Raw genomic sequence first — 26,585 nt, 5'->3', positions numbered from 1 at the left:
TTGAAGTTAAAATCTTTGAAATCATTTCTTTTTAGGGCTTCGTTGTATTCTGCCATTGACGAGTTAAAAATTTATCGTCAGAAGAATTTTGAAATAATCTATTGTTGATAGCAATAGGAATTTGTTCAATAATTTGTGGGGAGTGGTTCGACTCGGTATGAATGTAAAGTAAGTTTCTGTTCGATTTTTTTAAAGGAAGAAATGAGTCTTTCTCCAAATTAAAATTCACGTCTAGGCCTTAAAGCAAAAACAACATTAAATTTATCTAATAAATCTGAAATAATCGTTAAATCAGAAGCGTTCATCACATTAAAGGACCAAAAAATGAGCTTCCAAAACACAAAACCCTGCCACCTACTAAATCCAGCAAAGAGTGAACTTGGCATTGCAAGCAAAACCTGTTTAGACAAAATCAATAAACACATAAAAAAATATAGTAAAATTAAACCAGTGGAAAATTACTGCTGTAGTTCGAAAATATTTAATAAAAGAAATACTGCACTTTTATACCACTTGACATCACCGAATTCTACCTTTCCATCATACCTACTATACTAAAAAAATGCTTTAACGTTCGCGAAACAATATACAACAGTTAGCAAAGAAGAAACCAGAATAATCAACCATTGCAGAAAGTCCTTGTTATTTGGACTGGACAACCACAAACCAAAAGATTCGATTTTTTTAACGATTTTTTTAATTTTTTCTTGTACAGAATTATTTTTTCACAAGAAAAAATCAGATTTTTTACCTGGTGATTGCATTTAGCATAAAATTATAGTTGTAAAAAATATGTAATTTTATTTATTAAAAATAATATATCAAGACAGCTCTGTTTTAACTAATATATACATGTATACGTTAATACGTATGAGTCAAAAAACAGTTAAGAGAATAGTGAGGCTTTACTTGGAATTATATAAAGAAAATAAAAGATTCTATGTCAGCCTGAATCCAAAAAGTTATATAAGAAGTACAATTGTCAGCAGGAAGACAAAAAATTTCTACCCAAAACCCATATCACAATAGAGTCCTAGTCAGCTTTAAGGTAGTTGTAAAAGGTACGATGATTAGAGGATTCTGATAATGAATAAAAATTAGATAATAGTTTTAAAGAGATCAAACAGTGAACAGAAGCACCTAAAGATTGTGGAGAAATGAGCACTGACAAGAATCAGAAACAAGGCATAAGTCGAGTAGAGAAGGTTAATGATTTGTATTGTCTGAAAAACGAGTTGATTATTTACGTTAAAAATTGAGAAAGGCAAAAGCTGTGGACCTTAACTCCTTCAGAGTCACTGAAACTAGAGCCAAGCCACCAACAACAAAAATATTAGCTCAAGGATAAAGAGGGCTTGGATAATTTGATGAGAAATAACATCAAAAAAGTGCAGTTTTAAGATGAAGGACAGTAGTATAAAACAAAGAGAAAGGTGATGTAGTGAAATGCGACTAAAAAAAAGAAATTTTCTGGAAAGAATATTCTATGGATTAAAACCTTTTTCTGACAAATAAGTGAATCATTACGATAGTAAATGCCTGGGCTAGGCATGTGACTATTCGAGTCTGTAGAAATCAATGGAAGAAAACCATCAATACTAAGATCACAAGATAAGATAGGTAAACTCAAATTAGTCTCACAAAGAGCAAGTAAGTCCTGCAATTTTTGTAAGAGATTAGACTCAAAAGAAGAATAGTTAATTCAAATACCACAAATATTAGTGACAGTACAGATTCAGCATAGGGCGTAGGAATAGGGGTGAGCTGCCCCCCTTGCACTTTCTAAGCCAAATAATTGAGCCTCCTAAAGTATAAGTTTTCCATTACAAAACGTTTAAACAGAAATAGAAAACTAGGTAACTAGGTTACAACAGGCCATCGTTTGCATACCAGCTTTACAAATTTGCAAATATTTATGTCAGAAAGCCAAACAGAGACGTTTTTTTAAGAGATATTCAAAATGTACACAGTCAATGCATTTTTAACATATTCCGGTGTGTCAAAGCTACTGTGACTATAAAACTACAATGACTTTTGTTGTTCATAAAACTACAATGACTTTTTTAAACGGTAAACAACTGTTTTTCTTGAGGGAGAAAAATTATATATACAAATTGAATGATTTCAGGATAGCAAAGCAATTTAGATTTATTTTTATAAGTTGAAAATGTTTTCGGCAAAAAACTCGTTTGACGCCCCCTCTCCCCCCCCCCCTCCTCAAAATCTATTCGCGCCGGCCCTACTTTCAAAGATGTGTATGCATCAATATCTCCAGCAATGAAACAACAAATAAAGACGTAAATCTATTCTTAATAGAGAAATCGATGACTACAAATTTTTTGGTAGACTAAATATTATTAAAAATTATCTGCGATCAACAATGATAAAACGACATCTTTTTGGATTGACATTAATTTTAATCGAATGAGAGCTTGCTGAGAGCATTGACTTTGAACTATCAGTAAATCGTTTTGTTTCAACCCAGCAGCAACAGACGTCCATAAGACGTCTATACAACGCTTTGTAGACGTCACAAACCCGTATGATATTCTTAAAGACATCCAACGAACTTTTTGTACCCGCTTGAAATGAAATCTCGCAGGAAAAATATTCTATAAACTTGCAGGAAAGTAAATTCCTTTCTTCATGCTTGCTTTCAGTAATATGTAACGTAAATATATTTTTATATAATTAAATCATTGTAATAGTATTTGCAATAGTTGCATATATATTTGCTATAATAGATGCATTAAAAGTTTCTTTTTTTTTTTAAGGATAATTGTTAACTAGCAAACTCGATTTAAACTTAGCAAACTCGATTTTAGATGGTTTAATGTCTTAATAAAAGATTCTATACAATTGTCAAGTTTAATGTCTTAGACGTGCTTAATAGTTATGATAAAAGGCATTGAAAAGCGTCAATAAAATGTATTTATCAGAAGTATGATTTTTGAAAAAAAAAATTTCTAGGGGTTGATGTACCACCCCTAAACCTTGTTACCAAAACTCATTTCCCGAGCCGCCAACGACAATAATCTTCAATAAGCCACTGAATGGTAAATGATAGATTTAAACTTATTTGATAAAATATAGTAGATTTAAATTTAATAACATTATAGTTTGAAATTTATTTTGCTACAGCAAAGTTTGGGAAACCTTACGATTAACCCGCCTCAGAACCATAAAACTTTGATTTTCAAGTTATAGTCGGGTCCTTGATACTATTCAGTTGGGTAAATTTTAGTTTTAAGGATTTTTATTTTTTTTTACTTTTTTTTTCGAGAAACCAATCGGTAGTTTTTAAGGATTCACCTCCTTCTTCATTTTATTAGTAAAATCGTCTCTGCATATATATATATATATATATATATATATATATATATATATATATATATATATATATATATATATATATATATATATAGAGAGAGAGAGAGAGAGAGAGAGAGAGAGAGAGAGAGAGAGAGAGAGAGAGAGAGAGAGAGAGAGTATTGTTCAAATTAATTGCATCAAACGTTATTTTTTGTTTTATTTTACGTTTTTTCTAATTTTACTGTGATTGCAATATAAGTAAATTAAAAAATAGTAAACCAAAAAAGATGGACATTATACCGAAAAAAAGATTTTAGATATTAACTTTACTTCAGTATTCTGACAAATCGCAACGGTAGCCACATCTAGTTAACAGTTAACCAATCTACAGTTAGCTGGATCAAGGAACATTGCTTTGCAACAGTCAGCTTACCACAATTTTGACAAAAAAAAATGTGTTCAAAAACGAAAGACCTTAGTTAGAGATGAACAATATCTAATGCTGAAGAGAATCAAAAATCCAAAGAAGACAAATGACCAACTAATGATTAATTTAGATATAAAAATTTGGTAGATTCTACGCCGAATCGTGTGCAGAAAGTCATGGCAGCACTTGGAGGGCACACAAAATATTAGTGTGTAAGTTTTTGTTAAATTGGAAAAAAAAAATTAAAAACTCCTAGATTTTAATCGTATTTATTTTTGATGCAATTAATTTGCACAATATTGTATAACTAATACAATACTGTGTATGTATGTATATATATATATATATATATATATATATATATATATATATATATATATATATATATATATATATATATATATGTTCTTAAAAAAATGTTCTTAAAAGAACAATGCAATTATATTAGTAGTAGAAAATCACTTAACAAAACTTTTTTCCATTTAACACTGTGTTTCATCAACAAAGATTCATCAGAAATGGATGATCAAATTAATAAAACTTCAATTTATACCAAAAATTAAATTACAGGAAGTTGCAAATGTCTTAACTACTGTAAATTTTCACACATTTGTGGAATTTCCTGACACTATTATAAAAAGAATTCTTTAGAAATGATTACTTATGCTATTTTTTTAAAATGTTTTTGACTTGCTAGATCTCCGTCCTTTGTCAAACAGTTTAGTAAACATCTGTAATGGTTGCTTAACAAGCTTCTGAAGAGCAACTTGTTTGCCAGATCCTACATTCCGGTAGTATGAAAATAATGCACAATATTTGCAGTATAGTCCCTTTTTACTATCTGAATATACTAACCATTCATAACCGTTCGTATTTTTCCAGATGAAAATGATTAAGATATCGCTTTTCTCGATTATTTTTCCTAATGTGAACTGTATGCGGTATTTTGTAGTCAGTTGTTGGTTTCCATGGTAATTCTAACAGGTTTTTTATAGTTACATTATTAATAGTTGTACCGACAAAGTTTCCAATGTCATTAATAAACCCAGCATTTAAAATCTGACTTAAACATGCTCGGCTAATTTAGTGGTTGCAGAGTCAGGTTGAGGCTCACTTAAAATCTGTTCATTTTCTGAAACAGGCACAACTATGTCAAGTGGGATATCATTCCTTTTCTGCCTTTCTCTGTTTATGTATTTGTCTTGTAGTTCTAATTAGGGTTAGGACTATTGTAATTGCAATTACAATAGTCCTAACCCTAATTATTGTTTTCATTACATGTAATGAAAACAATAACAGTAACAATAATTATTGTTATTGAATTAACTTAATTTAGAAACACTAACAATACTTTTGATTTACAACTATTGTAATTCTGTAATACAATAACAATAAATATTGTATTGCAACTCATCTTTATAAAACAACTAGCATGAGTTACCCGGCGTTGCCCGGGCCAATATTTAAACTGGCTTACCTGATATCTGTACACAAAAATGGCCCCAAAAAATGGGTGCCTCTGATCCCGGGGTCAGGGGGGCCCATTTTTGGGCCCTCTTGACCCCGGGGGTTGGGGTACGGGGTCAAAACCCAGCTAAGAACCTTCTCCTCCTCGAGGACTACCCCCATGCCAAATTTCATCGAGATCGGTCGGGCGGTTTGGATTTCTATAGAGAACAAACAAACAAACACACACAAACACACATTGCCCTTTATATATATAGCTGGAGTTACCCGGCGTTGCCCGGGCCAATATTTAAACTGGCTTACCTGATATCTGTACACAAAAATGGGCCCAAAAATGGGCCTAAAAAATCGGCCCAAAAAATGGTCCCCCCTGACCCCGGGGTCAGGGGGGCCCATTTTTGGGCCCCCTTGACCCCGGGGATCGGGGTACGGGGTCAAAACCCAGCTAAGAACCTTCTCCCCCTCGAGGACTACCCCCATGCCAAATTTCATTGAGATCGGTCCGGCGGTTTGGATTTCTATAGAGAACAAACAAACAAACAAACACACACACACATTGCCTTTTATATATATAGAAGATAGCTGGAGTTACCCGGCGTTGCCCGGGCTAATATTTAAACTGGCTTACCTGATATCTGTACACAAAAATCGGCCCAAAAATCGGCCCAAAAAATGGTCCCCCCTGACCCCGGGGTCAGGGGGGCCCATTTTTTAGCCCCCTTGACCCCGGGGGTCGGGGTACAGGGTCAAAACCCAGCTAAGAACCTTCTCCCCCTCGAGGACTACCCCCATGCCAAATTTCATCGAGATCGGTCTGGCGGTTTGGATTTCTATAGAGAACAAACAAACAAACAAACACACACACACACATTGCCCTTTATATATATAGAAGATAACAATTTCTGAAAAAAAATGTATTGTAATGACCCACTACAATAACAATAAATATTGTATTGTAGTTCGTCTTTGTAATATAATAACAATATATTGTTATTGTAATAAAAGACATTAACATTTTTATTTTAAGAAGAATTATTATGTTTAACTGTTTGTGTTCCTAAAGTTATTTTTCATATATATTTTAAATTATTTTTATTATAATTAAATTAGCATTAAAATCAAGAGGAAAAAATAAAAGGGCTGAATAAAATAATTTATGATTGTTATTTTTCATAATAGTAAGGCTATCATCAGACAGACAATATTTTGCGGCCATTTAGAGCTTAGAAATACATAACAAGATAGGTGATGCAAAATCTAAATATGCAAAAAATAAAATTTGCAATATATTGCAAATCCGTAAATATAAAGTAGCAAAAATAATAGTAAGTTCGTCAGAGATGAATATAAATACGTTAAAATACGTTAGCTTTTCTACTTTAATGTAAAGTAATACAATACAATAGTTATTGTAATTTTATTTCATTAAAACAATACAATAGTTCTCGAATTTTATTGTATTGTTAGAAAAAAAACAATACAATACTTGTGGTAAATGTTTTTCATCACAGCAATACAATACCAAAATAATTTTTTTTTATTGTTTCTGTAACATTACAATACAATGTTATTGTATTGTAATGTGAAATTGTATTTATTTTTTACAATTACAATTACAATAGTCCTAACAGCAAATTTTTTTTTTTTTGATTGTTAACTGATATTAAATAAATATTACAAAAATTTTTAAAACTCTTATTTTGAAAGTAGTTTTTTTACTATTTAGTTTAAGTGTCGTTTAGGTTACTAACATTTAATCAAAAACTTTACTTAATCATTCAATATATTCAAATTAGTTGCTGTTGTCTGCTGAATAAAAAGCACAAAAACTAAATGAAAAGGAAAATAATAAAAAGAAAATGTGCTGTAATGTTTTCTTTGCAAAAACAAAAACCATGGTGATTAATTAAATAAAAATAATTTAGAAATTCCTATAAATTCCTTTTCGCTTTTTAATTTTCAACGTTCTATTCAAAAGTGATTCAAATTAAGTTGTGCCGCGTAAGTTTTAAACTGGCCCACTGAGATACCCATATATGACGTCATTTCATAGTTATACTGTTTTTTTTTTTTTTTAATTTATTTCGAAATGAAAAAAAAATTATGAAAATGACAAAATTTCATCATTTTCATAATAAGTTACTTACAAAATATTTTGAGTTAAGATATGACCGGAGCAGGCAGAAGACAAAAGTCTTATCATCTAGCCCCGTTGTATCGTTTACAATATCATAAATCTATCATAAAATTTTACAATATCAATAAAATAATATTAATACTTTTAAATAAACATTTTACATTTATTTTATACATAAAAAAAGAAATATTTTTACATACATATAAATATATATGTATAAAACAAAAATGAAATAAATACAAATTTAGATAAATAAGCAAAAAAAAAAATGTTTTGCTTTTTAGCAAACGAAAGAAAAGTTAAGAATTAAAAAAAGAAGATATTAAAAATAAAATGGAACATGAGATATGTCATAATCAAGTAACTGTTTTTTTTAAATAACTTTAAAAGTTTGAAGTGAAATTATCGTTTTACTTTCAATTGGAAGGAATGAGTTTCGCAAATGTGGCCCTCGGTATGTTATTGAGAAATTAGACTGCTTTAATAAGGTTTTTGGTACCTGTTAGTTATGCAATGAATGCTTTGTTTGATATTTATGATTTATAATAACAAAATAGTATTCAAAAATATTTGGCAGCATACGTTATTTAAATCTAAACATGAATGAAAGAATACTGTAAATATTTAATTGATAAACATTAAGCACTCCAAGCTTTCTAAGCAGGGGATTGGCACCGGTGTATTTATTAGCATTTAATATAAGGCTGCTTGCTTGTTTTTGTTTATTTAAGATACGCTTTACTTTTGATGGATAAATGCTGGTCCACGCAATATTACAATAACTGATATAGCTATGGATAAATGAAAAGTAGATAAGTTTTAAGCAGTTTTTATCCAACATATGTCTTGTCTTGTGAATAAATCCAATACTCTTTAAAATTTTATTTTCTAATAAATTAATGTGGTCTTTCCAAACTTATTTGTTCGTCAAGTAAAACGCCTAAAAATTTAATGCAGAATGTCCGTTGTAAATTAGTTTTTTTTATTAAAATATTTTGGAGGTTTAGGGGCAAAGTTTCAGATTTGGAGGATTTAGGAAAAAAAAAATTGCTTTTAGTTTTATTTAGAGATAGTTTGTTGGCTTTTAACCATTTATTGAGGTTGTCAAGCTCACGATTCATAGTGATAAAGATTGACTCTATGTTTGAGTGGGTATAAAAAACCTGAGCGTCGTCAGCAAAAAGATTGAAATTTAATACACTAGAAGATAAGTAAACATCGTTTATATAGATAATAAATAATGAAGGCACTAGAATAGATCCCTGTGGAACTCCGCAAGAAATCTTTTCTAGTTTAGTACAGGTTTTGTCATAAAATACACATTGTTTGCGATTATTAAGATAGGAAAAAAACCATTTATAATTATTATTTTTGACTTCATAATTTCTAAGTTTGTAAAGAAGAATATTATGGTCCACAGTATCAAAGACCTTTAAGAGGTCAATAAAAACCGCAAGAGTATATTGCTTGTTTTCAAATCCGTTTAAAATTTCTTTAACTAATTTAATTACTGCATGTTCTGTCGAGTGCCCTTTTCTAAATCCGTACTGATTATTATTAAGCAATTTATGTTTTATAAAATAATTGTATAGCCTATTATGTATTATTCTCTCTAGAATTTTAGAAAAACATGGAAGTATTGAGATAGGTCTATAATTAGATAATTTAGAAATATCACCGTTTTTAAAAATTGGAACTATTCTTGCTGGTTTTAAAAGGCCAGGAAAAATTCCATTATTAAATGAAAGATTAAAAATAATTAGTAAGGGGTTTTCAATAATATCAAAAACTTCTTTAACAACCCTTGGGCTTATGTCATCAAGACCTGAGCTTTTGCTTGGTTTTAACATAATAAAAGCAAACCGAAGTTCATTAGGAGATACTTCAAGCTCATCCATCACACAGTCCTCTTCTTTAATATATGATTTAAAATTATTATTTCCGGGAGTTATTTTATTTGCTAGGTTTTGACCGGCGTTTATAAAAAAATTATTATAACTCTCTGCAATAACTTTTCGCTCATTAAGGTGGCTCACCCCCAACTAAGTCTTTTTATTTATAAAATTTCTAAACTTGCTTTTAATTTTTTATATAAGGAAATTACATTAAAAATTTTCAAAATAAAAATAAAATTTGCATTTTTTGATGCTGAGTCAGCATAATTTGTCTAAAATCTTACCTTATCTTAAACAATGATATCTTGAGTAAAATTTGCACTTATTACACCATATTTCGCCAAATGGTAGCTAAATAGTTGCTTTAGGGCTGGAACTGAAGTTTTTTTCAAATGTTAAAAAAAACTAAAATGGCAGCAATAAATGTGCAGAAATTGATTAATTGTCCGCGTCAGTCTGACAAACTACATTGAAACTCATTTATACTTAAAATGTTACAATTCTAGTTCTAGCCCTCATAAATAAGTTAATACACATACTGTAAAAGTTTGAAGATAATAGCTTTAATCAAACTGAAAATATTAACGTTTTCGTAAGAAAAACATATTAAAATAAGAAAGTCCTCAAAAATACATTTAAAAATAAAACAACGTAAAAACGAAAAGTTTTTTTGTGAAAAGTTACTAAAAACTGCCACTAGTATAAAAGTTTCCATCGTCATTCTCCTTTTCAATTTCTAAATAACCTTTTTTTATCGATCTTAAATGTTTTCTTTGTTTTTTATTAATATTAGTTGATTTTCTTGACATACTTGATAGTCGCTTTTTATCTTTTTTGAAAGCTCCTTTTTCGAAATAAATACCTCCAGGAAAACCAAGCATTTTAAAAACATACCTAAAGGAAGTAAATCCATCATTATAATTTAAAATAGAAGAACAAACAGCTATTTCAAGAATTTTTCTTTCAGTAAAAGTAGCTTTAGGGCATCGCTGCCATATGAAACCATTAAATGACTCATTGCAGTTTTTTATCATTCCATGTAAACACTTTCTTAGCATTTCAGGATTTGACAATTCTTGGAAAATAGGTTTAATTTCCTCCATAATTGCAACTGGTAAGTTATTATTTTGTTTATAGCTTGTTTTACCTGTAAATTTATCTGATTGCCATTTGCATCAGCTGTTTTTCTATTGACCCTGCTGAGCCAATATGATTAACCTGGTAATTGTGTGTAGCTTTCCAACATTCAAAATCAATAGGATTGTTTATTCTTTTATGTACTTCACGCTGCATGCAAAACTTAGATAAAGAAAAAACATCAATTACCTTTTTATTTTCATGTGAAAGAGCAACAACACTATTTAGGGAAGAGTATTCATGACGTTGCCATGTTCCGTCTACTGATATGCCACAGTCAATAATTTCATCATCAGAAGCATTTGCATTTATCGTTTCTCTTAGTTCTGATACAGCAGCTTTCATACTCTGAGAACTAATTTCCTTATAAACTTTATGTAATTTATAGTTTGTAAGGTCATAACTGTGATTCGTAAGAGGTGAAGACATATGCAGTTAAAGTAGACATAGCTTCGTTACCACGTCCTATTTCACGATATGCCATAACAGCACGTAAATTTATTTTATATAGGTTTGAACCAGGTTTTGAACTTTTATTTATATATGGAGATGAATAGAATGTACTTTCAAAGTCACAGTTTGAACATTGTATAATAATTCCAATAGAAAATTTCATACGTACAGATTTATTATGCAAAACAGTTAGCTTGCTATTACACCCACTGCATGTAGAATACTGTTCAAATATATTTTTAATAATTCTAAAGTTACATATAAAGAAAAAATTGTCGACTTCAGAATCACAATTTGTTTCAGCACTTAAGTTATGTTTTTTCTTAAGCTCTGATGCACTTGTTGTTTCTGATTTCCTGCTACATTAAATTACTTTCTTCGCTTTCCTTGAATATCTTTTTCCTTGATATTTTCTCTTTAAATTTCTAACTTTTTTTTTTGTTTGCCATATTCAGATAAATAGTTTTCAGTTAAATTCAGACATAAAGCTTTCAGTTAAAATACATTAGAATAATGAAACAGCACATATTTTTTAAATGATATATTTTGTAGAACACTAGAAAAGCATAATAGATCTAACATAAGCATAATAGATCTAACACTGAGAAATACTTTAAGATTTCTAGTAGAAATCTTCAAGAAGTAATTAATTAATAAATGTTTACACCGTTGCTAAGGCGTTGCTAATGAGTAGGAAAGTGATCACAATAATTGTATTTTTTGTTACTTTTAAAGCACATAATAGTAAAAATTGATTATGGATTTTGTACTTTAATGTTTAAAATAGCATAACTCAAAAAAAAAGTTTTTATTTTTTTTTTATTTTTAATAGGGGTGAGCCACCTTAATTACTGTTCTTTCATCTTCAGTGTATACATATTTTGGTATTACCATGATCTTGTTTTTTTTTTATCCTATCACTTCCTTTATTATATCCCAAGTTTTTTTGTTATTACCAATATTATTTTGTAGTGATTTTGAGAAATAATTTTTTTTAGCTTTTCTTTTCAGATTTTCAAACAGGTTTTTGTAAATTTTATATTTTTTTTCGTTTTGATAAGTTTTATTTTTCAAGAATTTTTCATATAGTCTTTGTTAATTCTTTGAAGATTTAATAAGCCCTTTTGTAATCCAGGGACTTTGCAGGCTTTTTAGCTTAATTTTTATTTCCTTCATGCGAAACGCTTTATTGTAAGCGTTTAATGAACTCATTGTTAAAAAAATCATAAGCTATATTTGCATCTTTGCAATTATTGAGTTGTTTCCAGTTTACTTTGAGTAAATAATTTCTAAACGCCTCAATATTAATTTCATTAATCTGCCTTTTTACTTCCCTTTGTACATTGCTTTTTTTACCTTTTTTAAAAAAATCCGAAATGAAAAAGATTGAAAAGTGGTTGCTTATATCGCTTTTTATGATTCCGCTTTGAATGTTGCATGTTGTAAAGTTGTTAGTAAAACTAGTATCAATGAGTGATTCGGTTTGTAGAGTTACGCGAGTAGGTTTGTTAATTAAGGGAATAATGTTGTACTGAAATAGAGTGTTTGAGAAACGTTTTACATCGCTATCAGTTTTAACATTAAGAAGATTTAGGTTATAGTTTCCCGTGAAGTAAATTTGTTTGTGTTTTACATTTTTTAAGTAGCATTGAAGTGTTTTAAAAAAGATTTCTTATTTCCGCATGTCGGTCTATACAAAGCTGTTATTAAAATGTTTTTTTAATTATTGTGGTTTAATAATTCGATAGTTAGAAATTCAAAGTCCGCGTTTTGAATACTTAAAATTTCTATTTTCTGAAAATGGATCGAATCATGAACAAAAATGCATACACCACCACTAATGCCACCACCTCGAGTTTGGTGGATTGCCTTATAACCTAGAATTTGAAAATTATTTTTTTTATTTCTGCACCATGTTTCTATTAAGCATATTACCGTAAAGTCAGAGTTTATATTTTTGAGCATTGATTTAAAACTTCCAAAGTTTTTATTCATACTACGAATGTTTAAAGTTAGAGTGAAAATAACATTTGTGACGCATTCATGAGGTTAGATACTTCCTCAATATCAAAATAGTTAGAGTCGTCTATGACGTCCTCAAAAAAGTTTACATCTGGATCATTATTATTATTCAAAAGAAGTGTGTTTTGTTTATTAAAAATTTCTAAAAGATTTGTTATGTTTGATTTGATAGCCATTTTCATCATTATAATATTTAAAACTAAGATTAAAAAGGATTAGATTTCTAGCTATATCATTTTGAATTATTATAAACATTTTTTAAAATAATAAGTTTGTCATACCTGACGATTACATTTTCTTCATTTAATTTTCTTACTTTCGCTTCAGAAAATAACTTCGTTCGTATTCTTGCCGTCTCTTGAGAGAAATCTTCATTCACGTAAAAATTGAGACCTTTGAGTTTTCTTGTTTCTTTTAATTCCAACTCGATGCGCTCTTTCAATTTTGACTCCTTTTACTCCTAAATTTACACATATTAAACTCTGAACCTTTTGTTCAGTTTCATCCCAAGTTTCATTGATATTTTCAGGAATTCCGTCTATCCTTAAGTTATTACGCCTCGACCTATCTTCGGAGATTCTGTATTTTTCGTTTAAAATTGTAAAATTATATGGGCTTTCAAATTCTTTAGAGTCATTAGCATTTTTCACCTTTCGGTCGATTAAATGTTCATGAAAATTTAAGTCTTTTATATCATTTTCTAGCAAGTGTATTCTTTTATTGCAATCCAATGTTTTTGTTTCAATATCATTTAGGCGTGTATTGATTATTTTTAAGTTATCGCTAATTAAGTCCACGAATACTTTTTCTTGTTCTTTAAATAATGTCCGCATTTCTTTTTTGTGCTGAATGAACATATCTTTTATTTCGGATAAAGTAATAGCCATTTTTAATATATTTTTTTTTTAAATTTTTTTTCTTTCTTTTTTGAGCTGTTAGAATTACGTCTGTTTACCACGGCGATCGAGTTGATTATGGGTAAAATAGTTAATATAGAATTAAAGATTAAAAGAGTATGACAGAAAAAGAGTAATTATCAAACGAAAATCATATCAAAAAATTTGTGGGGTTGATGAAAAATTGCCCCCCTCCTTCCTTACATGTCGGTCTTGATCCGCCCCTGAGTGTTTGTGAGTGTGTGACACTTTTTTTTATTTGTGAGCGTTATTACAAAAAAAGTTTTGTTTATTTGTTGCTATTTTAAAGAAATATTTATAGTACTTTTATTGTTTTTATTATAAGTATTGATATTAAAATTATTGTATTTATTAAATCTTTGTTACTTTTTTTGCAGCAGTTGTTTTAGTTACATGGTAGGCTGTTTACGTTTTATCGGTATATAACGGTTTGTTTTTCCTGTTTGTGCATAATGTTTAATTGTTGTTTTAAAATTGATATTGATTTATTATTATATAATTTTCTTGTTATTCTTATAATTGTTAACTTTTCATCATTATCACTATTATCATTATTATTTGTATTATTAATATTATTTGGTGGTATTTACTTGAAATTTGTTTTTCAATATTTGTAAACTACCTCGATTGTAAGATTTTTTATCGAAATACGTATTGATTGATTGATTCAAATTATTAATTATATTTAATTACAAACAAACGGTAACATCACTTAACGGTTACGTAAGTATAAAAAATATGTAGTACAGAATTGCGCTTTTAAATATTGACCATCATCTAAATTCATACCTCCGTTAAAAGGTCCGCAATTGTTAAACGGAATTTCAATTGACTCTCGAACTTTTCTTCTCAGAGTTCCATCAAAAGTTGATTTTATTCATTTTATATAAATAAATAAATATTGCTCTACTATTTAATAATATTGAGCACTCCTAAACGCACAAGAGTATTTGTATTATTATTATTATTATGCCATAATAATACATTATCTATTTTGTATAATTTGCTCCTACAAGTTGAGCACTCTTCTCAAGTCGTCAACAAAATGGAAAAAATAAACTTGAAATATTCAATCAAAAATAAAAATAAAAAAAACCGATTCCATCTGAAGTAGAATATAAAGTAAAACTACTAAACAAAACAGAATAAAGAAATTTGGATAAAGAAAAGAGGCGGATTATTTGATGTCACAATGGGAGCATTTGATAGAATAGCTGAAGTTTGCAAACTAGTTGGTTTTTTTATATTGTTTCAGCTCTCTCAACATTACGATAAAAATAATTTTGGCTTGTATCGTGACGGCGGACTTGCTATTTTTGAAAACAGAAGCGGCCATCAAATGGAAAAAATCAAAAAGCATTTTACGCATATTTAAAAAGTAACAACCTACTTATCTCCATCCAATGTAATACTAAAATTGTCAAATATTTTGATGTAACATTGAACAACATGGTACAATAGGGATTGTACCATGTTGTTAAATAACCAATGCCTTTCTAACAATGTTGTATACCAAGCTACTGTTAGGCCTGTAAATCGAGCCGAACGAGCCAAGTTTGCCAGGGCTCGGCTTGGCTCGTTTACATATTAAAAGTGTTCAGGCTCGGCTCAAGCTCGTTTCGAACATGAGATTCTTTGTTCGAGCTCGGCTCGTTAAGGATTAATATTCTTTGGGATCGGCTCGTTTAACATGTTGCTCGAGCTCGACCGGTTTGAAACTCGAAACTGTTATTGTAACCTGTTAGTTTAAAGCTCGTTTAGTAAAAAAAAATTGTTCGTTAAAGGCTCGTCTGTAAATAATTTTTATTATATATTAAAATATCAGAATTTTATTTATTACATATATATTATTATATTATAAATATATATATATATATATATATATATATATATATATATATATATATATATATATATATATATATATATATATATATATATATATATATTCGAGCTTTAATCGAGCCTATATGAACGAGCCTATGATGTTTAAGCTCGGCTCGTTTAATAAACGAGCCTAATTTTTTGTTCAAGCCCGGCTCGTTTACCATTCGAGCCGAACATGAACGAGCTCTTGTTGAGCCGATCACCGAGGAGTTCACGAACACGAGTCCGGATTTACAGCCCTAGCCACTGTTAGTTCTGGAGATCCTCATTTCAAAGATAAAGTTTATTTCAGTATAAGTGAAACCACATTTAAATTAAGATATGCCAACCATCTTAAAACTTTCAATGCACCTAAGTAGAAAAATGAAACGGAACTTTCCAAAGAAATATGGAAGCTAAAATCGAAAAATATAAAACCTGTTGTTAAATGGAAAATAATAGCTCGATGTAAGCCTTACAATCAAGCATCAAAAGTTTGTAATCTTTGTCTCCGCAAGAAATTTCATATATTATCATATAAAGGAGAAAACTTAATTAATAAAAGATATGAAATAATATCAAAGTGCTGGCATTCAAAGAAATTTTTACTATCCTTATTCGACACCAGGAACTAAAACCTTTGACGTCTTTTTGTTTTTATTTTGTTTTTGTAACGTCAGAACTCGTTCCACCGTAATTTTAATTTGTAATTTTTAAACGCTTTTTAAATGACGAAATACACAATGGCTAATGGTTGCCGAAAGACATAAAACTTAAAGTTTCATTAAAAGTTGTTTTTATTCATTTTATATATATATATATATATATATATATATATATATATATATATATATATATATATATATATATATATATATATATATATATATATAGTTGTATGTTGATATATTTTGTATACTATATAATTAATAAAATTGAATCAAATATTGCAATAAATTTTTTTACCCGTTTTGCTTGTGAACACATACAAATTTCTAATATAACCATCTTGAGCACTATGCCAAGGATTAGAAGCATACAATTTAACATTCGATTGTTTAATAGTTTGGCTATTTACTGAAGAGTAAAGTTTTGTTTTGTTTATACTAATGCTTAGGACAAAATTTGAATCAACAAACTCCTGTAATATCTCTACTAAACTCCATTCATTTAATGGAAGAGGCTTTACATTAAAATTTTGTATTGACCCATTAATTGAAGTAGAAATACTAAGTAATCCTTGTTGTGTTGCTGCTGGATTAAAAAATACAGCTGGGTTTCTATCTCCGTAATTTATATAATCTCCATTAGCTGTCAGGTGGATTACACTTCCATATTCTGTTTGATAAATTGACATTGGATTTATTTCAAATGAAACTATGTACTCTTCATAAAAATTTATAAATGTATAAAGTAGGTTAGAACTTTGTAACAGGATCGGCCCAGCGAAATTAAATTCTTCTAAAATTAATGAATGCCAAATATAAGTTTTTTTTTAAATATAAAAAATGTAATTTTTTAATCAACATAGTATACTACAATTACTCTAATTTAATAAATAAAATTGATTCATTAATTAAAATTAATGGCTCTATAGTTTTATTTTATTTATCAAAGTTAAATCTACGATCATGTTACAAGAAATGTTTTAAAACATTTCTTGTAACATGACTTACAATCAATGTGTGTGTGTCTATATATATATATATATATATATATATATATATTTATATATATATATATATATATATATATATATATATATATATATATATATATATATATATATATCAAAAATTGGTTAGACAGGCGTTGACAATCCTATTTTAAATATGTATAAAAGTGCATAAGAAAACTGTAAAATCTTTTCAAATATGGTGTCGTAAAACTTTAATTTTTATTACTTTTACTTTCAAGCGATGCATGATTGTTACAAGAGAGCGTTAAATAAATTTGTTTTATGGAATAAAAAAAAATATTTCAAAATAAAATATCCAATTTTAAATTTTGAATAAAGCCGTGATAAATATTTAAATGATAAACATACTAATAAATTTGTTTTTTTTTTGTCCATTAATTTAACTATATAATATTAAAAATTTACTATAATATACTATAAACTCGCATAAATAAGGTTAAGTGTCACTCGTATAGTTAAAAACTAGTCAACGGAGTAACACCTAAAAAAACAAAACAAATACAAAAAAAAAACAACTATAAGACATATTTAAAACAAAATAAAAGATTTTAAACAAAATAAAGAAATAAAAGAAAACAATAAACAAAGAAAAGTAACATAAAAACAAATAAGAAAAAAGAAAAAAGAAAAATGAAATAAATACAATAAAGCGTTTATAAATAAAGATAACATTAACAAATGCAATAATAATATAATAAAAATAATTGTAATAATAATAATATATGAATAAAAAAACATCACCAATTGTAACTATAATATGATAACTTCTATAAAAATTATAACTACTGATAAAAACCATGGTAAAAATAATTATATATTAGTCTATAACTATGACTGAAATAAAAAAAGAAACATAACATTTGCAAAAATTTTGACAATAACCATAAAACTATTACTACAATGAAATCACTGACAATATCATTTAAAAAAAGTATTATTAAGGCTAGTAAAACAAAGATACATAATTGAAAAAATTATAACAACAACAATAATAATAACAACAAAGTTAAAAAAAAGATAGCATAAAATAAGAGTGATAATAGTATATACATACATAAATAGATATTATAAATACAGTAATATAAAAATGCAATAATAATAAATGATAAAATTAATATTCATCAGATATATATTCAAAAACAAATTCTTAATTTGGTTTTGAGTGAGAAAGAGAGTAATTGTAAAAAAAGGGTATTTAGTTGAAATATTTTTTTTATAAATAGAATTAATTGATTCCATTCAGAAATAGATACACGTTTTATAGAGAACTTGCCATATTTGATAATGTTGAATGAGGAAGTGTTTATATAAACGTTTTCAGTATTTTGAGTGTGATATTTATGAGTATCAATTGTTTTGATAAAAAAATTTTAAACGAACTTGGTAGTTTATTTTGAAAAAATATCAAACACAAAGAGACAATTTGAAAGACTCGCAAGTTCTTAAAACTTATAACCTAAATAACTTATAAACTAAAACCTATTTTGGATATTAGGGTAAGCTGGGGCAAAGCGAGACACTTTCAGGGAGAATGTTCATAACTTGAGAAGAATCACGTTTTAAAATAAAAAATTTAGCTGGCACTAGCACATTATGTGTCTAATGATCTCTTAAATATTTGAGGTGATAGGTTATTGCATTGGCACATAATTAAATTCAAAATAGCAACAACTACCCTCTCTCACTTTCCCCAAAACCTAGGGCAAAGTAAGACAGATTTCATTTGAAGAAAAAACTAAGTAAAAATATAATTTTCAATAAAGTTAAAGCAGACTTTTGATAAATTCGATCTAGTTAAATATAAGAATGCAAATAAAAACACTAAGGTATCATTTTATAATGTAATTTCTCTAATGCAACTCGAAATATATGAATATATTAATAAAATTGGTTGCATAAAAAACAAATATTATCTTAAACAAAAAACACAATAGGAAGTAAAGCACAATATTAATTGAAAAAATATATATTGAACAAAAGTCTCATGCTTGTCAAATATTTGAATAAAATACAAAATCTACTTGCATATAAAAGCAATTTTCCATTTAAATCAAAAAATATGATTTAAATTAAAAAAATAATATCAATAAAAAAAATGCATATGCAATGTTTCATGTTAGTCAAAAAATTTGAATAAAATCTATTCACATAAAAAGCAAACATCGTTTAATGTACAGTCTTCGTGTACTCAAACATTACATACTCAACAAGCTACCCAGTCATTTGGGTAGCATTTCCCTTGACAAACTGGACAAAATCATTCCTCTTCATTGTTTACATTTTTTTGTTTAATTTATTGTCATTGTTCTTTTCTAGTAAATTTTTTTTCTTATTGTTCTTTTTTTTCCTATTGTTTTTTTCTAATTAATCCTTTCAAGTAAAGTTTTATTTCTATATGGAAAACTAGTTATAATCTGAGATTTTTCAGCTAATTTTCGTTTTGGAGGATAAAGTTTTTGAATTTGAAGTATGTCTACAAAAGAACTTGATGAAGTAACAGTGGTCTCTAAAAAGCTTTAAATTGGTTTTAATTTATCATGACTCATTAATTCTAATGTAGTCAACTCTGACTGCTGTAAAATTTCACTTTCTTTTTTGTTATCGCGTTCAAAATGAATTTCATGAGGTATGAATAACCTGATTTTGTTATTATTATCACTCAAAGATGTCCTTGGATATTCATTTTCTATCAAATGCCGATTGAATGGGACAATTCCAGTTGCTTTAAAACTTGAAGTAGCATTTTCAATATTAGCAGCTCTTAAATATACTTCATTAAAAATTTCTCCAAGATTTTCTATTTGTGTTTGTCTTCCTGAATAATTTCGCATCCAGCTCATACATGCTTGATTAAAAAAGATTTTCAAAGGCTTAAAAAACCCATGGTCCGATGATTAAAACTAATGAGTTGTGTGTGGTGGTAGCGGTAGCAAAAACAATCCATTGCCACGAGCATATTCCATAGGTTTTAAGCTTTTGGTGTGAGAACGATGACCGTCAAATATAAGAAAAACTTTGTTAATCAATGTGCATCATACATGTTTAACAAAATGTTGCAAATATTCAAGAAATAAATCAGAATTATCCCAGCCATTTTCTGAGCATCCTTGAGTAGTTCTAACTGGAGCATTATTTGTGAGTAATAATTTCTTTTTATTTGTGCTTAAATACCATCATGTTTGGTACATAATGACCAACAGAATTACATGCACGTAAAATTCCACATAAGATTAGTTTTTCTCGTGTAGTTTCTCATTTAAAATTTTTTGGTCACTAAATAACAACAAAGTTATGTTATATTCTTTTAAAGTTTCTAATAAAATTATGTTTTACTTTTATTAAAGTTCTTTCATAAAATAATGATAGCAAGTTTATAAATTTGCTATCGTAAACGTTTAGTTTAAAATTTATAAAGTTTATAAACTTGCTATCCTAAACGTTTACTTTGACGATCTTTTTTAGTAACTAGCATTGTCGCACTTTCCCCGTAAATGTGAAGTTATATATATCTTAAATATATTTGAAACAAAATAATCTGACATAAAAAAAAGAATGGCAGCTAAAAAATAAAAGCCAAATGATTACAAACTCAATATTATGTTTATTCTGTTGTAAAGATGGCAGCGTACGTGGATATATATAATACCCTAAGATATTTTATTTATTTAGAAGTCCGTTTACCGTTAATTTTAATTTTCACATTATCATTATGAATCTTTTTTATTTGGAAGGTGAAAAATAATAAATTCAGTTTTATTGATATTTTCTCTCGATAATTTCAAATCAACCCTCACTCTTCTCTATGATTTCCCTCAGACTTTGTTACTACAATTTCTAATCGAAACCATTACTTTCATATCTATCAGTAAAATAATTTTCCAGAAAAAAGACGCCTGTTTACTATTGGAAGAAACCATTGTAAAAAGGTTTCTTGCAATAGTAAACAGGCGAAAGCGGCATCAGTTAACCCTACTTTAAATAGTTCTAGAGAGTCATCTGACTCGTTTTACTACCATCCCATTAGTCTTTTACTATCATAAACAAGGTTTTGATTTTTTATTTAAGAAAAACTTAATCTCTCATTTTGAATCTAATAAATTATTTTCTGATTTTCAATATGGATTTCGATCTTTTTGTTCAAGTGCTGAATTGTTAAACTGAAGACATATCGTGATCATAAGATTCAACTTCTAATCCAGACACAGCCGTTCTCCAAGTGGATTTTGCTGAAAATTTTTCAACTTTGTGGCAAGATGAAGTGCAGTCAGCACATTGGCACAAGAAGCAAGTTACTGTTTTTACTGCTGTATTTTGGTAACAAAATTCATGTTCTTTAGCTGTCATAGTTTCATATGATTTAAGCCATTTAAAATAATCTATTCTTGTATTTGTTCATAACTTATAATCTAACCATATTGAGTCAAGTGTTAAAATACTGCAGCTTTGGACCGACAGGCCGAGTAATCAATTTAAAAATCGTTTTATTGCATCAGAAATACCCTGGTTGGAAGAACAGCATGATTTAAAATTATTCTAGAACTTTTTTGCTGCTTCACATGGGAAAGGACAGGTAGATGCTATTGGTGGAACCGCTAAAAGAATAGCAACGCAAAAAGTAATCCAGAGAAAATTTATAATAACTAATGCCATAACTTTTATGAAGCTGTTAAAAATTAGACTAATTTCAATGTCTATTTTGTTTTTATGATATTATAAATACAATAAAAAAATTTAAAATTGATGAGTTGTTTACAAAAGCACCAGCAAAACTAGGAATATTTGCAGCGCACCTAATTTAAAACAATAATGGGAAAAATACAAATGCGACCCTATTCAAGTGCCAAGTATTTAGTGAAACAACTTACGTCTTCAGATACAATCCCCGAATAATTTTAAAACGTTGTATATATGACAGCAATATAATATGGACGCGATTTGACATTGATATAGAATGGACGTGTTCTGAAGATTACTATGTAAAAAATTATTTTTATGTAGATGTAATTATATATTTGTCTAATACCTCTTTACTAAGTTTTAAATTTATTAAAAACAGCCCATTTACCTGGTTTATAATTACCCAAATGTGTCTGGTCACGCTGTGACGTTTACTACTAGTTAATTAAAGGTGCGTTTGTTTGAAATTTAATTAAAAAAATGTTATTTAGCTATAAAACTTGTAAGAATAATGTCTAAACTTTATGTTTAATGCCAAGTTAATAATTCAGTTCTTCTATATTCGCTAAACCACGGTGTTGATCTAAAAACTAAAATACAATGAGAAAATTTTGGTCACGCTGTGACGATTTATATTTTTTTGCATAAATGAGAGGCTAATATATCCACCAAAATTTTTTTTCCTGTTTTTTATAGCACCTATTATGAGCTAAATAAATAGGAAAAAATTTTTTTAATCTATTTTAATATTAAAATATTGAAGGTTTAAAACAAAAAAAAAAGACGGTTGTCACGCTGTGACGGTGGTGGAATTGCTCTAATGTAGTTAATCAGTCATCTACCCTCTATCTTCTAGTTCTATCTCTTACTTTTGATCTTTCTTGAAAACTTTTTTTAAAAAGCTGCGCGAGTAATTTATTTATGCGTAGAAGATAAGTTTTCGTGACAATCATGATAAAAATGATAAACATTCGAACTAATTATAGAGTGAGGCAGTTCGTTAATATAATTTAAAAACAGTGAAGGCTCTTGAACAGAAACTTGTGGATCGAAGCCCATTAATCGAGACAAACTGAGTACTATTTTGAATACACGATGAAAACCAATCATTAGCAGTACCCCGTATGCCGTTGTGATATAGTTTTTAATTTAAATCTTGTGGACAACTATAGCAAATGCTTTTTGGAGACCAATAAAGACGCCCAAAGCTAAAGAACTACTATCAATCAAACCACAAATTATTTTAGTAATGCTAATAAGTGCATGGGAAGTAGAGTGTTTTAAACAAAATCCAATAAAGACATTTAAAATTATCAAGAAAGTTGTAGATACAAAAATTCATTAATTTTTCAAAAATTTAGGTGACATTTGATAATAATGATATTGGCCTTAAGTTATTGCAGTCAAGTTTCAAGTCCTTTTTATGGATTGGTTTAACAGATGCAGTTTTTTAAATATTAGAGAATAAACCAGTAGCAAATGTGAGAATAAATGGCTTAGAAAGTATTGAAGAAATATAATTAGAAAGAAGTTTTAGAATAAAGATTAAGCTGTTTGGACCAGAAGCCTTGCCATTATTTAGAGAAAGAATAACTGATATTATTTCATTTTTGTCAGTAGGTTTAATGAAAATAGAGTCAGGGTTTAATGTATTTAAATACTTATGAAAGTCAGTATAGGATGATTAAATATTTTTTTGCAGCTTTTCAGTCTAATGTTTTTTTGTTGTTGTCTCCAAAAACATGTGTAATCTTTAAAGCAGCAAATTTAAAACTGAATAACCAATTACCTTCAATTCTGACACGAAAATTCTGTCACGTGAACAGAATGAACCAATTACCTTCAATTCTGACACGTTTGTCAGTGTGTTAGAGCAATGCAAGACAATATGTTCCAATTTTAGATAGAGATTTAAAAAAATTATTTACAACTCCAATCAACGAATAAAGCTCCATTAGTGGAAGCACATTAAGTACAAAATATTTATCAAAAACGCTGATGATAGCTGATTGGACTAAATTTTTGAACTCAATTGCTTTTATGATATTTGCAACAGCCAAACTGAATTCCGAAAAATCCCTCCTGAATAATCTAAAAGTTTTTAGAGATTGAAAATTAGCAAGATCTTTTATTGTCATGCTGTCACTGTCACAATGTCACACCGTGAGTATAGGTGTGCACTAGAATTTGCGACCGTAAATAATATTATTCAGCTTCGTACCACAGGACAGAACATACAGAGGTTTCACGCGTTGAATTTTAAAAAGAAAAATTATAAAAGCTAGATCTAGCTTTAATTTAGCTAGTTTGTTTAGCTGAATCTTTTAGACATTTCTCTTTTAAATGTTAATGGCATAAAAATGAAAGATAAAACTAAATCAAATTCAATCAGGGAAGAAGACTGTTTTTGAATGATCAGAAAAGACCGCGAGTGTAGTGAATAAATTGAACAGAAAAAAATTATGAAAAGTGTATAAAAAGATAAATTTTGAGAGCAAACCAACTTTAAGCTAAAGTGACAATATGTGGGTAACAATAATTCCCAAATGAATTCTGAAAAAATGTTCTGATATTTTCACTAAAAAAGATAGAAAATTAGAAATAGTCAAACCGCATACGTACTCTTTAAAACCCCCTTGTACGCATTCCTACGTTTTTGGGTAATCCCTTCTACCCAATACCTGCGTACGTACCTTATGGAAGATCTCTACTAGAAACAACTTATATAAGGCATATTAAAATGGTCTTATCGAATTAAGGAATTAAAATAAAAGTAAACTTTTATGTCTAAAACAAAACATCTCTATATTTGATTCACAGAAATTTGAATCCAATAAAAATAGTGATTGATCCTTAATCAAGGCATAAGTGTGGAAAGTTTAGAGTTCTATATTTTGAGTTTGCCATACCTCAATGGACTTTAGTTTATTGGAAAACTTGGAATTTCTAATGGGTGTGGAATAACCTCGACTACTGCAGTAAAAAATTTTTTTAATTCAGCTGCGAGTAACACAAGCTGTTTAAATAGAGCAGTACGTGGACTAAGCAGTTGCAGAGAAGGCAGAACTTTTATTGCTCCCGCTTTAACTCATAGAATCTATTTATATATTTGACTGTTATCTATTTTGAAGGCCCAGTTATTTTTAGCGCTAAATACTCAAATTTGACTAGATCTGCCCCTGGTAGTATGTTATGTTCTTCTTAAAAAATTTGGGGAAATGAAGGTCTTAAAGCCCCTTACCCCTTCCTCCGGTTCCGCTACTGCTGTTGAGTTAAAACGAGAAAATTCAAGAAAAAAAATCGTAAAAATTCAAAAGACTGACGAAACCAGTATAAAATTTTTACTAAAATTTATATACTTTTTTAAATGTACTCATTAAAAGGCACAAGAAATCAAAATTGACGACCTTTCAAAAATCACAAGTATTGCAAAAATCGTCGAAACTGATATATATATATATATATATATATATATATATATATATATATATATATATATATATATATATATATATATATATATATATATATATATATATATATATATATATATATATATATATATATATATATATATATATATAGACATACACACAGGCATACAAACGCGCGCTCAGTCATCATATACTATAAGTAATACCTGACGCCTTTTGAGATACTACATGGTTAGCATAACAGATCATTAAAATCAATGCATTTATCTAAATAAAAATATAACTAAATGTAAATATATATATATATATATATATATATATATATATATATATATATATATATATATATATATATGTAAATATATATATATATATATATATATATATATATATATATGTATATATATATATATATATATATATATATATATATATATATATATATATATATATATATATATATATATATATATATATATATATATATATATATATACACGAGGATGGTCTGAAAAGTTTCCGACCTCGACGTGAAGATGGCAGCACTCGTAAATAAAAACATGTGAATTTTGTTTGTTTATATGTTGATTTTGAACGCGCAGTTGTTATGTAACAGTGATTTGATGTTGATGTGAGTAATTTTGTGAAAATGGATAAAATCGAGTATCGAGCTGTCATTAAATATTTGTTGTTGAAAGGCAATACGCCTACGCAAATCAAAGATGAGATTCTGTGTATGGGGACTTTGCACCATCATTTAACACAGTGAAATTTTTCGCAGCTGAATTCAAACGTGGTCGTCAGAGCTTGGGAGACGATGAACGTACAGGGCGTCCAAAAACTGCAACTACCAATGAAAACATCGCCAAAGTTCACCAAATGGTGCTAGACGATTGCCGAATTAAAGTGAGAGAGATAGCAGGGGTTATGAACATATTAAAAGAACGTGTTTATCATATATTACATGAAAACTTAGGCATGAGAAAGCTGTCCGCTCGTTGGGTGCCGCGTTTGCTTACGTTGGATCAAAAACGTGTTCGAATGAACATTTCCAACGCTCTGTTGGCGCTGTTTCGGCGCAATAAATCCGAGTTTTGGCGATATATATATATGTATATATATATATATATATATATATATAT

The 26,585-nt window shown here is 28.4% G+C and overlaps 1 protein-coding gene across 2 annotated transcripts in view; it reads right to left on the bottom strand.

The window, feature by feature from the left end:
• LOC100203405 (uncharacterized) overlaps positions 1 to 26,585 on the bottom strand; it is a 203,492-nt gene that overhangs the window by 158,872 nt on the left and 18,035 nt on the right. For both annotated transcript variants that reach the window (XM_065804187.1, XM_065804188.1), the window contains exons 2-3: positions 25,650 to 25,710; positions 16,600 to 17,094 (exon numbers count right to left, since the gene is read on the bottom strand). In XM_065804187.1, coding sequence (XP_065660259.1) covers positions 16,600 to 17,094; positions 25,650 to 25,710 — 556 coding nt within the window. The remainder of the gene's footprint in view (positions 1 to 16,599; positions 17,095 to 25,649; positions 25,711 to 26,585) is intronic.

The sequence above is a fragment of the Hydra vulgaris genome, chromosome 08, assembly GCF_038396675.1.
Source record: "Hydra vulgaris chromosome 08, alternate assembly HydraT2T_AEP".
Lineage (NCBI taxonomy): Eukaryota > Metazoa > Cnidaria > Hydrozoa > Anthoathecata > Hydridae > Hydra > Hydra vulgaris.
The sequence above is the reverse complement of the archived record's forward strand: the minus strand, read 5'-3'. Positions and strand labels throughout refer to the sequence as shown.